Raw genomic sequence first — 18,395 nt, forward strand, 5'->3', positions numbered from 1 at the left:
TTTGTACATGTTCTGATATTTCCATTGACGTGGTACATTACAAAACATGTTGAATGTCAAAACTCATATTTTCGAGAATGTTTATGAGGGGTCAGTATGGTGACATGACAGCATGAGCAATCCATCAAGCATTTGATATGAAAGTTATTCTGCCAGCTAAATTTTCACAAACCGTAATCAGTTTTTGCAACATATTCCATGTGATGCAATTTTGTAAAAACTGCTGTTGACTGGTTGACTGTCCTGTTTGATGAACTTTACATTTACTACAGAAAAACCTGTTTGTCAGGTGGCTTATTTTTTTTGTGAAATTTTGATTTGAACTTTTCAAAGTTTATCATAACCAGCAAAATGTATGTAACACTTTTATCAAAAGGGTTCTATCGTTCAGGGGTGACATGTTACAGTTTCAAACAAGGACTGATTCTTCAAACAAAGGCATGTTTGAGGGAATCCTTATTTAAAAGAAACTTTGTGACAACACGCTCTAGATTTTGCAAAAATGGGGAAAGAGCTAAAACTGATACAAAGTCTACAAAAAGTGTCCCAAAAGTTTCTGAATTGAGAAGATTATTCAAAGCTGCATATCCAGAACGATGGAAAATAGCAGGTACATATAATTTGGATCTGATATATGCGCACATATGTTAAATTTTATGATGGATAATGCATTATTTCATTGCGGTTATATATGTTATGTATTCATTCAAAGGTAATGGCATAAGATAAACAATTAATAATGCTTTGCAAAAACAATATTGAAAGTTATTTATGATACAGTACTGTCATTTCCACACCATATTAGGATTAAAAATCATGTAACTTGGGTTTGAATTATATATCATATGGCTGCTTTTGCACTCTCACATTACTGCAGCTAGATGAAGGAGCAAAACTTAGATATAATGTTTTCTGTTAAAAACATTATATATATTTCATCAGCTGGTAGTCCAACTGATTGGAATATGCGATGAGATATTGTGCTATTTTGTGTATCCATGGGCAATATTTCCTCTGTAGAAGCGAGAACAAAAATATCTCAGAATCTAGTTTTGGCATGTCAAAATATTTTGACTATTCAGCTGGATGGTTAGCCTTGTTCATGATTTTTGCCTTTAAATGCCTGGCAGTATTAAGTCTTCAAATTCTATTTTGATTGCTTTGAAAAACATATTTGTTTTATTTATAATCTTTAGGGTGCAACAATAATATGCCCTTAATGTATTATGCAATACAAGGACCAGGGTTAAAATGTTAATTTGGATAGCATATTTTAACACAGCTTTAATTACAAAGCAGTGCTTTGAAGGATGGCTTACTAATTTTTGAACTTAATTAGATAAATATAGTTAACCTAATTATATTGCAAATTATGATTATCTTACACAGGTGCTGTTGGTTTTCTGGTGATCTCAAGTTCTGTAACTCTTGCAGTTCCATTCTGTATGGGTAAAGTGATAGACGTAATAAACACATCAGCAAAGGATGGAACTATAATGGAGAAACTGACATCTATTTGTTCTGTTCTGTTAGTTGTGTTTGTGATAGGAGGTCTAGCAAATTTTGGAAGATTTTATTTGATGCAAATATCAGGTATAATAGAATATGATATAACTTTGTTAAATCTTTATAAATCATGAATGTTACATTCTTATTTCTTGCTATATTTCCTTTTGAAAATAACCATTAATTTACATCATGAATATAAGCATGCTTCATTAAGAAATTCTTATCTCTCACTTCATTGTCTTATTCATTTCCACATTTTTCAATCTAGCATGCTGGATGTCCATTATTTCATTTAAGCCCATCTCACACAAAACACGGGTGGGCACACGGTTCCCATACGGTATACTCGGTTATACACGGATTGACTGGTACGAGTATTTAGCTCCAACCGTGCCTGGGGATTAGTTGGTAGGAGTTAGACTCGAATGAAGCACGAGCACGTACGAATAAAGGACGGATATACTCGGTCAAGCAAGGTTTGAACACGATTTGCATACGAATACATACGATTGTTGCACGGTTCCAAGTACGGTCTAGTACGGCCTGGTACGATTAAACACGACTTTACTCGATTTACTCGACTTTCACAGGGTTTACATAGGGTCCCGCCGACTTTTGTTCGAGTTATGCTCGAATTATCACATATTTGTGTATGTTTTGATATAAATTGACCCATTCTGATGGCTTGGCTTCATAAATTTTCGAACTTTCAACGAAGAACACCTATATATGTGAATATTGGTTATATAAAACAATGCCAGATGCAACAGATGACAGGATAAGGGAATTAGAAATCATGATAAGACTGATAGACATTGGTGGGTCCCCCTGCTCATCAGGCTCGGCAGGGTCAGAAGGTTGGAGTGGTCGGCGGGCCTGGATGGCCCTTCTTGCATTCCTTCTGTGCGTGGGAACCTTCTTCTTTGGATACATTCTAGTATGATGCAGCAAGTACTCTGGGTAGATCTAGCAATTGAGGGTGGCAGCAGGTAGTTGTGGTTTTCGTTGTTAAGTTAATATTGAGGTAGAGGCTGTGTAAGACCGTAAGAGGCCGTGTGAGACCGTGTTTACCCGTACTATACCGTGTCTGCCATGTATGATTCGTACTTAAACCATATTGGTCGTATGGCGATCGTATGAAACCGTGTGTGCACTCGAGTGAATCGTTCCGGTATCGTGTGACATTCGGGTGTTAATCGGGTGTTGGATGTAGGACTTGGGGACGGTCTCGTACGATTCCATACGATTTATATACGATTTTGGCACGGCCAGGCTCACTCGTGGAGTGTTCTTCAAATACGGTCGTATATACGGTCTCATACGGTCTCACACGGTCTCTTACGGTCTTGTACGGTCGTTTATACGATCTTACACGGACATTACATCCGTACCAGTTTTTTAAAAGTTTTAAAAATCATACACGGCTTACACGGATACACTCGAATGGCCCGAGTGTAACTCGGTTAAACTCACGGTTAGTTCGGTTGTATGTACGGTTTACACGGGTGGCCAACCGTATAAGCCGTGTGTCCTGTGTGAGATGGGCTTAAGGAAAGTTTATTATTATCTATTTGCCCCCCTCTGACAGTTAAGCTGAAATTTCTCCATATGGCAATAGCAGTGGCATTGTGAGTTAAAACCCAAATACTTGGTCTTGTTGATTTATTTCAAAGAACTCTGTTTTTAAAAGCCTTGTTGACAAGAGAAAATATTGATTATGTTGATTAAGTGAAACCTCTTTGGACAATTTATCATATGTATATAATGCATCTCTTTCATAATTATCTTTTTTTTTTCTGTTTTAAGAACAGAGAATAGTTCTGCAGATTAGGGAAAAACTATTTTCGTCCATCATGAAACAAGAAATAGGATTTTTTGATAAGACTAAAACAGGGGAGATAATAAGTCGTCTGTCGTCTGATGCTACAATGATAGGTAACTCTGTAACTTTCAACATATCTGATGGTCTGAGAGCTTTTGCACAGGCTGGAGGTTCTATAGGAATGATGGTAAGACATTGAAAATATTAGATCTCATAATGTATTCTAAAGTTGCCATGGATATATACTATAGGGGTTCTCTTTAGCCAAGAGTTTAAGGAAATTTATTTAGAATCATTCACCACTGTGAGTTTGATTTCAGTTAGGATCACAAATCCTTTATGTGCGGAACTGAGCTTGCAGACGGGCTTTCGTTCTACAAAGGTGTTCAGCTGAAATGATTCATACAGTGTGCTGTTAGTAACAATGTATAATACATGCTCTGCCTATATATTATTATTAACCAGGTTTTCCGAAGGAAAAAACTGGTTATTAGATTGAGGTATGTCGGCGGGCGGGCGGATGGGCGGACGGGCGGGCGTAAACAATTTCTTCTGTGCGCAACTCCTCCTACATTTCTCAACGGATTTTGACCAAACTTTCACAGAAGCTTTGTCATCAAGTGCCCTGGCGCATATTGTCAGGGTTTTGCGATTAGATAATATTTGACCTAATTATGGCCCTTTGTTTTTTTTCCTTATATAAAATATATAGTGAACAATTTCTTCTGTGCGCAACTCCTCCTACATTTCTCAACGGATTTTGACCAAACTTTCTCAGAAGCTTTGTCATCAAGTGCCCTGTCACAGATTGCCAGGGTTTTGCATATGGTATATATTTGACCTAATTATGGCCCTTTGTTTTTTTTCCTTATATAGAATATATAGTGAACAATTTCTTCTGTGCGCAACTCCTCCTACATTTCTCAACGGATTTTGACCAAACTTTCTTAGAAGCTTTGTTATCAAGTGCCTGGCACATATTGTCGGGGTTTTGTGATTGGATAATATTTGACCGAATTATGGCCCTTTGTATATTTTTTCCTTATACAGAATATATAGAGAACAATTTCTTCTGTGCTCAACTCCTCCTACATTTCTCAACGGATTTTGACCAAACTTTCTTAGAAGCTTTGTTATCAAGTGCCTGGCACATATTGTCGGGGTTTTGTGATTGGATAATATTTGACCGAATTATGGCCCTTTGTATATTTTTTCCTTATACAGAATATATAGTGAACAATTTCTACAGTGCGCAACTTCTCCTACATTTCTCAATGGATTTTGACCAAACTTTCACAGAAGCTTTGTCATCAAGTGCCCAGGCGCTCACTAAATTCCCATGTTTCTTCCAAGACATCATTCAAGTATTTTTTTAAAATTGTGAACATACTTTTCTTGATATCGCACAAAACACCACACGCCAATATTGTTGACAAAAGAAAATGACAAGAGACGCAAAAATGCAAAAATTAAGCAAAAATAAAGTACTGTTTACCTTTCTAAAATATTTGGGGAAAAAAGGCGAATAGACAACATAAAATTTCTCAATCATTTTTGTTTGAGGAATATTAAAAAAGCCATAATTCCTCCTAAAAGTTCAATTAAAAACAAATGCCCCTTCATGACAAAGCTTCTGTGAAATATTTTGCTGAAAACCTGGTTGCATCGCATTGCGATGTTCCTTGTTATATATATTATTGGAAATAAGCTTTTAGCTTAATGGGCAATCCTAGGGTTACATAGAACATACTCATTAATTAATCTTATAATTATTTTTGTTGCATTTATGTGTGTGTTTTTATATATATGCAAGTTGATATATGAGATAACATTGTATGTGTATATGTCTATTCCCTGAATAAATCGATACGATATGTTACTGTACATTTATATATACATGTACATGTATATTGCACATGCTCAGTAACATGTCTAGCCAGTGTTTGATGTTAAGGATTTTAGGAAAATTAATTTTCATCTTGTAGAGTATTCACATGTATTAAATCAATATTTTATGAAGTCTACTTGATTAATATATGATAATTTCCAATAACAAAATAATTTTCTTTTGATTTCAGTTATATGTTTCCCCAAAGCTTGCAATGGTTGCCTTAGGGATAGTACCACCTATTGCTGTGATGTCTATTATTTATGGAAGATATGTTAAAAAAATTACAAGAAAAGTGCAAGATTCCTTGGCAGGTGCTACCTCTGTAAGTCACAGTCTTCTTACAACATTATGATTCCAGGGTAACAATATACAAGTCATAAGTTTATATACTTTACTTTTTCATTCTTGATATTTGTAAAAATAGTATCAAACTTTATGTGAGTAAATGATTTAAAAACTTTTTTTTCTTTGACTTTTCTAATATGTTTTGATTTTAAGACATGATATACATTGTACTTTCACCATAAATCTTAATCAATAATATGGCCATTTAAGACAATTGGAAAAAATACCTTCATATATTTTTATAATTTATGATATATGTATAATTATAGAATATTATGTACTTTTATGTAGTCAAGTATGTAAAGGGAGATAATATTATCAAGAATAAACTCTTTATATTCTTGGTATCTTACAAGAAGTACAGTTCCGTAAGCATCTAGGGGAGTTTTCAAATATTTCTGCTTTATGAAATGACTAAGAATATATTAATATTTATTTTTTTTGTTGTTTTAAAGAAAAATCATTGAAAATCATAACTCACAATACATATTGTTGAAGTCTTGACATGTTATATTATAAGATCATCAAAATCTGAACAATAGGATACAATATTTATTATGTTTGTCAGACAATATGAGACAGAAATCAAATTTTCACAAAGAGCTCTTGAAGAAATAAATGTATTCTAACTGTTTACCTCATAGTCGGGCAAATTTATGATACGTAACATGGTATTTTCTTTATTTTTATGAACATACAGGTTGCAGAAGAGAAGATAAGCAATATTCGAACTGTGAGATCTTTCACAAAGGAAGATTTGGAGATAGCTACTTACAATAGTTCCCTAGATAAAGTTCTACAGTTGGCATATAAACAGGCTCTAGCTGGGGCTGTGTTCTGGGGATCTGTAAGTTTATTATTGAGTTATCTAAAAGGACTGATAAGAGATTAATACACAGCAGAGTGGGGCCTGAGGGTGATAATCCGCCCAAAAAATGAATAATGGACCCAATGGCTTCAGTCGAGGGCATTATTCATTTCAGGACTGATTATCACCGCAAACTCATGATCGGTCATGTGAAACTCATAATCAGTTGAAATGATAAGCAATTTTGTTACTAGATATAGAAACAAGTGTATTAAATAACTTTACAAGTTTGATTTACAATAGCTATTTAACTCTGAATGTAAAAAGCAATAATAATTTTCCTGTCCCACGGATATATTTAGTAAAGGCAACCTGCTTTCCTGTGCAGTCTAACCAGACTCTATATTTTTGCCTGATCAATTTTTGGGTTTTTGATATTTGAACCCCTTCATATGATAATGGATAGTTCAAAATTTGAAGCAGGGGAAAGTCCATAATGCAAGTTAGCATGGGTTGAATTGGTATTTACTTTACATTAGCGATTTTCTTCAAGGCATTTATTAGAATGTTAAATCAAACTTTCTTAGATTTTGTATTTTCACTTATCTTTATCCCACAAATAACAAGCCATTCGCCTCCATGGTCGAGGGGTTAGAGTCGATGGCTTCTAATCCAGTTACCTCTCTGGCGTGGGTTCGATCCCCGGGAGATGCTTCGGCAGTTAAGCACGGAGGAAGGTACTCTAGTACTTGTGTAACTCTCCAGGAACGATGGTTAGGAAACTACCCGCCTATATGACTGAAATACCGTTAGGAAAAGGCGTAAAATGAAACAAACAAACAAACAAACATTCAAAATTATGAAAAAAGATTGAAAATCTGTATTACGATTGTTTGTGAAGTATATACATGTATAAGTGGTATTTTTAATTTCGAGTTGTAATAAAATGATTTCTGTCATTTTTTAGACTGGTTTATCAGGAAATGTGATTGTATTATCTGTGTTCTATGGAGGAGGATATATGATGAGCCAGTCTATGTTAACTATTGGCGACTTGTCCGCATTTATTCTCTATGCAGCTTATGTTGGTGTTGCCATGGGAGGTAACTCTATTTTATAAATATGTTGTTTTTTTGTTGTTTTTTTGGGGGGGTTAAAGAAAATTATGTGTTTAAAAAGTCAAAATATAAATTGTTTGTGTGTAAAGTCAATGAATGTTTAGGATATGTTGCAGGATTGTGGTTCAATATTTAATTTAAGTTTAATTTTGAAGTAAAAAAGACAGTGGTATAAATAAAGGGAAAAAAAGTTATATTCATTGACTTTCATTGACTTTTAATCAATATGTAAGATTCAGCTCACAAATGAAAAGCTTGTAAAAGTAAATATTATTTAACTACTAAGCCATGTTTTATAAGGTGTATTCTTATCATTTACACTATTTAGTTAGTTAATAAAGTTAGTGCCATGATTTCTAAACAATGTTATATCTGCTAAGATTAAATTAAAGGTAAAACTTTTTGTATTCATATTCGCAAATAAAGGAAAAAGAATATCTTAAGGTGAAATATATTCATGAAAGCACTTTGTAATATACAGTTTTGTGTATGTTTTGTGTGTGTTGTTCATGTTATTTCTCTGTTATATCTTAAGGTATGACATCATTTTACTCTGAATTAATGAAAGGACTTGGTGCATCAACAAGAATTTGGGAACTGACCGATAGAACCCCTCTAGTGCCGTTCTCAGGTAAACTTCAAACTGTGTAGTAATACAAGTTATTGAAAGGGCTTCCCATAGCTAAGTATATAAGGACTTGACTTCAAATCTCTTAATCCTGACAGCCTGCTCAGGTACAATGTGGGTGGTGAACTGCGCTGTGGTAAATTCAGTGTGGCTTTCTGCCATGATCCAGAGGTTAAACTACCAACACCACCAACTCTTTCCCTCCAGCTATTGGAATCAAAACCAACCAGTATAATTAGAAATTAACTGTAAGAGCAATAGATTTTGGGGACAAAAAGTAAAAAAAAAAGAAGAAATTTGGGCAATTGTGAGTTTATACATGAAAATAATGAAACCATGCAGTTGTCATTTATTAGTTTGAAACAATGAATAATTTTTGAAACATTTTTGATTAATAGTATTCTACAGAAGTTATCTTTGTCATTTTAGCGTGAAAGGTCAAGTATATTTTGAATGTTTCATACGATGTCATTATCTGGAGGAAGTTTAGGTAGAAATTGCTTTATCTTGAAAGATTGATATTTCTTGATATTTCTTGATAGTTAAGTCTATGTTTTATTTACATCCAGGTGGTTTAAAACCACAGAGCCCTGTTCAAGGTGAGATTGAATTTCGAGATGTAAATTTCAACTACCCCACCAGACAAGAAGCAAAGGTGCTGTCAGGTTTGAACCTCAGTATACCAGCAGGTACAGTGACAGCTGTGGTTGGTTCTAGTGGCTCAGGGAAGTCAACCATTGGTACCCTGCTCTTAAGGTTTTATGATCCAGATGCTGGTAAGTAAAATAAGTTGGTAAGTGACAGTCAACATGTAGAAATGTGTCAGTATTAGGGCACATTACTCATATACTGCAAAATCATTTTTATTCATGGGGCACTAATTTTTGCGGTTTTTGTGCATAGGTCAATCCATGAATTCTAGATCAAACAAAATTGTATTGCATGCCATATGATTATTGTTATAATAGTATTTGCATGATTTAGTTTGTACAAAAACAGAAAATCCACAAATTTAAGAACCGGCAGAAATGATGATTATGTCCATTTTGACAAAACCATGAAATTCCATGCACACAAAATTAAGTGAATTGACGGTACCTTCCAATACAAGAACAGAAGTAACAATTACATTGCTATCAGTATACTGCCAGGCATTTATCTTTTGTGAGCAAGGTTATGTTTTGTAAATGTCTGTTTCAAATGATAAAAAGTTAAATTAAGGAACTGTAATGTTTTGTCCAGTAACCTTTACTGAATTATCTCTAAGCAACCATTAGTTTTGTGTGCTTTACTCTGTGATGGTTCGGATAACTAACAATTGAGAAAGTTTAAATGATGGAAAAAAAAATTAGATCAAAATCTCATGCTCATAGGGCATTACATTGAAATATCTTATTTTATACTAAAGATTAATGTTATGATTTCAGGGTCAGTATATTTGGATGGACAGGATATTAAAAGTATAGATCCAGGCTGGCTCAGAAATCAGATAGGAGTGGTTAGTCAGGTAAATAAAATCAAAATTTCATTTGATTATGTCTACATACAGTTCTCGTGTATGTAAAATTTCATTTGATTATGTCTACATACAGTTCTCGTATATGTAAAATTTCATTTGATTATGTTTACATACCGTTCTTGTGTATGTAAAATTTCATTTGATTATGTCTACATACAGTTCTTATGTATATAAAATCTCATCAGATTATGTCTACATACAGTACTCATGTACTTTGCTAAAAGTTTTCACTTGAAACTTGTCTTTAGGATCATTATCAGGTTTCTTGTTGTAGGCCCATATTTTGACTGAATTATAACCTTTTGTGAACACAGAAAATTATTGGTTAAAGTTTTACATGAATTATTAATCTTCAAAAGAACTGAAGGTATCCAATATGTTTTTGAGATCATTATTACTGCAAGTAAAAAAATACTGAATAATCATCATAGTTATAACATTGTCTAATGGGTGTCTTAAAGTTGAATGATACCAAAAAATGTTTTACAAACCTAATAGGAATCTTTTGTCATCTGCAGGAACCAGCCTTATTTTCATGTTCAATAGCAGACAACATTAAATACGGAGCCAGTGATCCTAGCACAGTTACCATGGAGATGATAGAAGATGCTGCACGGAAAGCTAATGCCTATATGTTTATCAGAAACTTTCCTCAACAATTTGACACACTTGTTGGTGAACGAGGACTTTCATTGTCAGGTATGATAACTTGTATAAACTATCAATATCATTTAATGCATTTTAAATCATTGAATTACAAGTGCTTGGTAATAATGATTCTTCATTTTTGTCAAAGAATATAAGTGTATGCTAGAGAACTATTTGAAAAATACATGTCCAATACTGTTTTTAACGTTTTTATGTTTGTAAGATTTTATAGAACATACATTATTAAATGAAAGTTTTAGAGCAAAATTTTGTGACTGGTTGGGTTTCTTGTACTGGAGTAGATAATATGCCATATTTGAATGAATTGCTATTTCTGATCCTCCTCCAATGAAGCCTGTTATCAAGCATGCCTAGCTTCAATACCTACTGCATTTACAAATCTAGTTATATAACTTGCAGTTACATTGTATATTCTATGATGTAAACCATAATTATATTTTCCAGGAGGGCAAAAACAAAGGATAGCCTTAGCTAGAGCTATCATAAAGGTAAGTTATATATTTTATTTATACTTTCTGAAATTTTCTTATAAATCCCCAAGTAAGTGGTTGGCCATTCCATCCTTCTGTCGGACTTAGTCTTCTCTCATAGTAGTTTTATCATTGCAGTTTTTAGCTCGACTATACAAAGTATATGGAGAGCTGTCCTACTCGCCCCGGCGTCGGCGTCCAGATTTTAGATTAAAGTTTTGGTGCAGTAAAATATTTTTCACTATAACTTTGTCATTTCTAAAGGTATCAACTTCAAACTTCAAATATATGTTCCTTATCATCAACCACATCTTATGTGACAAGGTTCATAACTCTAGCACCAATATTTTCAGATTTATCTCCCCTTGAACTTAGAATTTTTCTTAAAATATACTATTTTTTAATGTTACTTCTTTATTTCTTTGGGGATCAACCTCATACTTCAAATATATGTACCTTATCATCATCCCCATCTTATGTGACAAGGTTCATAACTCTAGCACCAATATTTTCAGATTTATTTCCCCTTGAACTTAGAATTTTCCTCAAAAAGTACTATTTCTTACTGTTTCTTCTTTATTATACCCCCACCACAAAATGTGGGGGGGGCTATAATGGATTTGCTTTGTCGCGTCGGTCGGTCGGTCGGTCCGTCCGTCGGTCGGTCGGTCCGTCCGTCCGTCTCCACTTTCGTGTCCGCTCTATAACTCCTATACCAATTGAAGGATTTTCTTCAAACTTGGCTCAAATGTTCACCTCAACAAGGGGATGTGCAGAACCCATATTGCCCATGTGTCAGTTCAAGGTCAAGGTCACAATTGAAGGTCAAATATCAAACACTATCAAATATTACACAGTATGTCGTGTCCGCTCTGTAAGTCCTACACTACTTGAAAGATTTTCTTTAAACTTGGCTCAAATGTTTACCTCAACAAGGGGATGTGCAGAACCCATGTTGCCCATGTGCCAGCTCAAGGTCAAGGTCACAAGGTCAAATATCAAACACTATCAAATATTTCACAGTATGTTGTGTCCGCTCTGTAAGTCCTACACTACTTGAAAGATTTTCTTCAAACTTGGCTCAAATGTTCACCTCAACAAGGGGATGTGCAGAACCCATGTCGCCCATGTGTCAGCTCAAGGTCAAGGTCACAATTGAAGGTCAAATATCAAACAATTAAATATTACACAGTATGTCATGTCCGCTCTGTAAGTCCTACACTTCTTGAAAGATTTTCTTCAAACTTGGCTCAAATGTTCACCTCAACAAGGGGATGTGCAGAACCCATGTTGCCTATGTGCCAGTTCAAGGTCAAGGTCACAATTGAAGGTCAAATATCAAACACTATCAAATATTACACAGTATGTCGTGTCCGCTCTGTAAGACCTACACTAATTGAAAGATTTTCTTCCAACTTGGCTCAAATATTCACCTCAACAAGGGGATGTGCAGAATCCATGTTGCCCATGTGTCAGCTCATGGTCAAGGTCACAATTGAAGGTCAAATATCAAACAATCTAATATTACACAGTATGTCATGTCCGCTCTGTAAGTCCTACATTAATTGAAAGATTTTCTTCAATCTTGGCTCAAATGTTCATCTCAACCAAGGGATGTGCAGAACTTATGTCACTCTTTTGCTGGCTTAAGGTCAAGGTCACACTTTAAGGTTTAAAAATTGACTTAGAAAATATTCTTAAATTTTAACATTTATTTGAATATTTCTAAATCTAGATATTTTTGAGGGGTCACAATTCCGATATGCTGTACGTTCAAGTTTCATAACTCTGTATTGCATTTTACCAAAGTTACGCCCCTTTTTAAGTCTTCAAATTTACATACAATTAAATATTAGACAATATGTTGTGTCTGCATTATAAATCCTATACTAATGGAAGAATTTTCTTCAAACTTTACTCAAATTTTCACCTCAACAAGGTTATGTGCAGAATCCATGTCACCTTTGTGCCGGCTAAATATCAAGGTCACACTTGAAAGTCAAAAATTGACTTAGAAAATGTTCTTAAATTTTAACATGTACTTGAATAATTCTGAAACTAGCGCAGGCATTTGCTTGAAACTTAAAAGATATATGAGGTGTGGCAAATAAGATATGCAGGTCAAGTTTCATTATTCTGTATTGCATTTTGACAAAGTTATGCCCCTTTTTAAGTCTTCAAATTTACATACAACCAATACTAGACAATATATTGTGTCTACTCTATAAATTCTATACTATTGGAAGGATTTTCTTCAAACTTTGTCTTTACTCAAATGTTCAACCAAACTGGGTGATGTGCAAAACCCATCTTACCCTTGTGCCAGATTAAGGTCAAGGCCACACTTGAAGGTCAAAAATTGACTTATAAATAAAATGTTTAATACATTGGGAAAATGAAAGGTTATTTGTAACTGTTTCGAACATGATTTGATAATATATATTTATACTATTACCTGTACAATTGGTCTTTTTTTCACCAGAGATAATTTCTTTTTATGTATTTGTGCCACATAAGTTATTCCCTTAACCACCTTTCCAAGTGGTCTTCTGTCAAGGACATTGGTGGGGGTATGAATCGCATTCAGCGATAGTTCTAGTTTCTTAAGGGATCAACCTCATACTTCAAATATATTTATGTTATCATCATCCCCATCTTATGTGACAAGGTTCATAACTCTAGCACCAATATTTTCAGATTTATCTCCCTTTGAACTTAGAATTTTCCATAAAAAATATTATTTTTTACTGTTACTTATTTATTTCTAAAGGGATCAACTTCATACTTCAAATATATTTACGTTATCATCATCCACATCTTATGTGACAAGGTTCATAACTCTAGCACCAATATTGCAAGAATTATCTCCCCATAAACTTAGATTTTTTTACTAGAAAAATGTTATTTTTTATTATAACTTTTTTATTTTTAAAGGTATCTACCTCAAACTTCAAATACTTATTCCTTATCATCAATTACATTTTATGTGACAATGTTCATAACTCTTGAAGCAATATTTACACATTTATCTCTCTTTGAACTTAGGATTTTCTTTAAGAAATATAATAACTTCTTTACTTTTTAAGGTATCTACTTCAAACTTCAAATATATATTTCTTATCATTACACAAATGTTGTGTGACAAGGTCAAAAACTCTAGCATGACTATTTCTAGAATTATTCCCCTTGATCTTGGAATTTATGTTAACAAATATAATTTTTTACTATAACTTAATACATAATTATACATAATTGATTTTTCTTTCATAGTTTTGTCCTCCTTACTGCGTCCAGTATTTTATTAGTCGAGCTTGGCTGTCTCCTGTGACAGCTCTTGTTAACCAGGTTTTCCGAAGGAAAAATCTGGTTATTAGATTGAGGTATGTCGGCGGGCGGGCGGATGGGCGGATGGGCGGGCGTAAACAATTTCTTCTGTGCGCAACTCCTCCTACGTTTCTCAACGGATTTTGACCAAACTTTCACAGAAGCTTTGTCATCAAGTGCCCTGGTGCATATTGTCAGGGTTTTGTGATTGAATAATATTTGACCTAATTATGGCCCTTTGTTTTTTTCCCTTATAAAGAATATATAGTGAACAATTTCTTCTGTGCGCAACTTCTTCTAAATTTCTCAAAGGATTTTGTTCAAACTTTTACAGAAGCTTTGTCATAAAGTGTCCTGATGCATACTGTTGGGGTTTTGTGATTGGATAATTTTTGACCTAATTATGGCCCTTTGTGTTTTTTCTTATACAGAATATATAGTGAACAATTTCTTCTGTTGCCCAACTGCTTCTACATTCTCAAAGGATTTTATTCAAATTTTCACAGATTAGCTTTATCTCCAAGTGCCCTGATGTGTATTGTCAGGGTTTTATGATTAGTTTTTACCTTATTTTGGCCCTTTGTTTTGCCATAAAATTTAATTATTAGTGTAATATATCTAATTGATTACAACAAACTTTATTTAGTTATAAAACAGAAACTTATAATCTAGGTTGTTGCATGCCTGCCAGCTCATCTGCCTGTTTTTGGGTCCTGTAGAGTCAAGGTCATTGTTGCTAAAAATAGAAAATCTGTTTCCAGTCAGGTCACTGTTACTAAAAATAGAAAATAGGTTTCCGGTCAATAACTAGTTTGGAATAAGATATTTTTATGAAATTTGGTATAAAGCAAGTTTCTATGAAGACCTCACTTGGGATGGCGTTTTGGCCTCCTAGGGTCAAGGTTACAGTTACTAAAAATAGAAAATTCATTATTCATGATTTACATTGCACATAGTTACATTGTTTGTTGCTTGTATTTGTATTTCAGCTACTACATATTTATCTACAATGGTGATAATTGAAAACCTGGTTTCGTGGCATTGCCATGTTTCTTGTATCATAATTGTTTTATCATAGCAGTTTTGTTTATAGATGGATATCTTAAATATTTGTTTTTGGGTACATTCTGTGGACCTCTACAATTAAATTGTGCTAAGGTTGATAGGTTGTATTTTTAGCCGTATTTTTAGAGAAAATCGAAAGTAATAGTCACTGTGAATTTACTGAGGTTATTTTATTAATGCCTCTATTTTTTTTTATTAATGCCTCTGGTTTTGTGCGAGTAAGGGAATTTGTATTTTAAGATTATTTGTTATCTGTTTTCAGGACCCCAAAATTTTATTGCTGGATGAAGCAACAAGGTAAGTTAATTAACCTAATTAACCGACCATCCTATATATCTTAAATGGACTTTTCCATATATCAATCTGGACAAAACCATTAATCATTTTAGGGAAAATTTCAAAATAAGTACTTACTGAACAGGGAACAGTGCAGACAATGATCAGACACTGATGAGCTGGCTGATCGTGGTCTGCACTGGTCACATAAGTAGAAACTGTTGATTCCAGCAGGCTACAATTTTAACGTAATCTCAACATTACTTATACAAATTTTAAGGTTAACATCCTGATGTTATATGACATGCATGCAAATCATCTAGATCGAGATTGTATATTGAAAAACTTAATCTATATGGCATCGTCATATTTTCCAGTTTGATAATAACAGTGCAGAATTACATGTCTGTTGAGACCACAGCTCTAAATGTATGTGTGTCTACACAACTTGTTTTGTTCTTGAAACTAATAGTTAATAAAGATAATAGTAATTACTAAAATTGCAAGAATTTAAGCTAATGTTAGGTTATTTTCCTTATTTAGTGCACTAGATTCGGAGAGTGAATATTATGTAAAGGAAGCCTTGAATCGACTTATGGTCGGCAGAACTGTTATAACAATAGCACATCGACTGTCAACAATCAAAACGGCCAATCAGATCGCAGTACTCGACCATGGACGTGTTCTTGAACTCGGATCTTATGAACAGCTTGCAGCAATGGATGATGGCATTTTTAGAAAACTTGTAGAAAAGCAGACTATAATGTCTTGATGTTAATAAACGGGTATAAATATTGGCATTATACACAGCTGTTTTATTTAAATTACTTTCATAATCAAAATTTAAAGATCATTCCATTTTGTTCAAGTTATGAGCCAGTAACAGTGGTGCTACTTCTGGTGAAATGAATGACTGATATTGTGTATGTGCCATTTGTTTCATTTCAAGCATTTCATACATGATGCCATACTTAAAATTTAAGTAAAACGTAATTGTTGATATTGAAAAATTAAGGGTGTAATATTTAATGACATTAGATTAAATTTGTTTTGAAAGAGGAGTAGGAACATAATTATTAAAGTGTCTGTCTTTCAACACAGGGCTAGTTCAATAATTTAATTGGGTTCACAACTATATTTCCACATTTTATGCAAGTCCATGAATTAGACAATAATTATTATCAGAGTTTCATATTTGAACTTAAGGGTTGTAAAGTTATACTCGACTGATTTGTATTGTGAGGAGAAAGTAATAATTACCTAGATGTCTTTCATGCTATTAATTGTAAATATGGTGGTAGTATGAATTATTGTTTTTAATTATGTGTATAATTTAATATTTGGGTTCTTTCATGTGAGGAAGCTATAGAGCTAGCTTACAGGTGGGTGGTTCTACTTAAAGGCTCACTCCTGCCTGAATTATTGTACAAAGGGGCACCAGAGGTCTTGCTCCACCATTAAAGCTGGAAAGTTACCATATGAACGTATGGTGTTGGTGCAACTTAAAACCCAATTAAGGAAAAACTATCATAGATTTAAGTTGCATAGTATCTTACATGCATAGTTTAAGATGAATTATTGGAAAGGTGAACAGAGGTTGTAAAGCAAGTCGAAAGAGGATCTTTTTTTCAGGAGAACCTGTTAAAAATTTAAGTTAATTGTACTTTGTGTAATGTGGCATTATTTAACAATCTTGATATTAAATTAGCAGTACATGTGTATATACATGTACATGTATGATTCACACAATGTTAAGGGTTGTTGGTCTTTTTTTCAGCTTGGTTATTCGAGGGCCATCTTATTCACTTCTTACCTGGAGTGACACTTGCCTTTAAGGTTTTGTGAATAACTTCATATCTCACTAACAACTTGATTTAATAAATACACAAATGTTCTTTGAATTGGATTAATTGCCTTTGTAAACTTAAAAAGATCCTGTTCATTGTAAAAGTTCTTGTTTCACTATCAAGCATTTAATATAGTTGAAAGCATTGGTTTTCTTGCTGTTCTTGTATAGTACTAAATATGATATACTATCACAAGTCAATTTAGACTATACGTGTTGAGAATTTAGCTGTGTGAACCAGTTTGAATAATTTTATATAATGGTTCATAATTATAAATAAGTGACTTGGTGTAAGATTTGTTAATTTTCATACAGGTAGCTTAGCTAATGACTGCCAAAACATCTTTAGATATACATTTTAATGTTACATATGATAAAGTTGATGTTTTTCGAAATTTTATATTTTGATTTCATGACTTGTAAAAATAAAATGGATGAATTATATTATGTTTTAATATGTTTCAATTTTCCTTACAATCCTTGGCTAGAAATTAATAAAATCAAATAAAACAAAAGATAATTAGAACCAAGTCTCGTTTTATCATTTTTAATTTTTATCAATTTTTATTTGCTTATTACCATCAAGTTATGACCTCCATGTTTACTAGAGTTATGGGTATTACCTGTCTGCTCACTGAAGCACTTTTCTTTTACATTGCACTTTTGCTCTTCTTGACATCAAAAGACCAGCAGTAAATTTAAGTCTTAATAAAAGATTATTATGTATCAAAGCTTGTTGTTTATATAGTTTAAACATTTATTGCTTTGTACAAAATAGACTTGCTTTGCTATGAGCTTGGAAATTCCAGTAGTATTGGTTAAGGATTTGGTATCGAAACTGAGCAGTCAATAGTATATTCTGGTTGGACTGCAAAGGTGAACAAGCTGCTTGTGGCACAGGTAAGTTGTTAAAATTGCTAGCTGTTGGTGCAGAAGAAGACTAATTTTAGAAATATAAGTGACAAAGCAATCTGTCGTATGTGCTATGGGTGACGACATAAATTTCATGAACAACTAAAGTAAATCCCTTAAGTTATCAAAAAGGTAGGGAAAAATGATACAAGAGAAACCAGAGTTACAAACCTTGAGTTAGACTTAAGGAACA

General features: G+C 33.5%; 1 protein-coding gene across 1 annotated transcript; it reads left to right on the forward strand.

The window, feature by feature from the left end:
- The first annotated feature begins 9 nt into the window (after window positions 1-9).
- On the forward strand, window positions 10-17,737 carry LOC132724002 (ATP-binding cassette sub-family B member 10, mitochondrial-like). Its single transcript, XM_060708813.1, has 13 exons — window positions 10-610; window positions 1,390-1,593; window positions 3,316-3,518; window positions 5,410-5,544; window positions 6,268-6,414; window positions 7,343-7,478; window positions 8,029-8,124; window positions 8,691-8,897; window positions 9,549-9,628; window positions 10,159-10,339; window positions 10,754-10,797; window positions 15,431-15,465; window positions 15,988-17,737. Exons 1-13 carry the CDS (start codon window positions 352-354, stop codon window positions 16,214-16,216), a joined length of 1,956 nt encoding a protein of 651 aa, XP_060564796.1. The 5' UTR covers window positions 10-351; the 3' UTR covers window positions 16,217-17,737.
- Window positions 17,738-18,395: the final 658 nt, after the last annotated feature.

Source organism: Ruditapes philippinarum, unplaced genomic scaffold (assembly GCF_026571515.1).
Source record: "Ruditapes philippinarum isolate M1 unplaced genomic scaffold, ASM2657151v2 ctg1682_1_1_1_1, whole genome shotgun sequence".
NCBI lineage: Eukaryota > Metazoa > Mollusca > Bivalvia > Venerida > Veneridae > Ruditapes > Ruditapes philippinarum.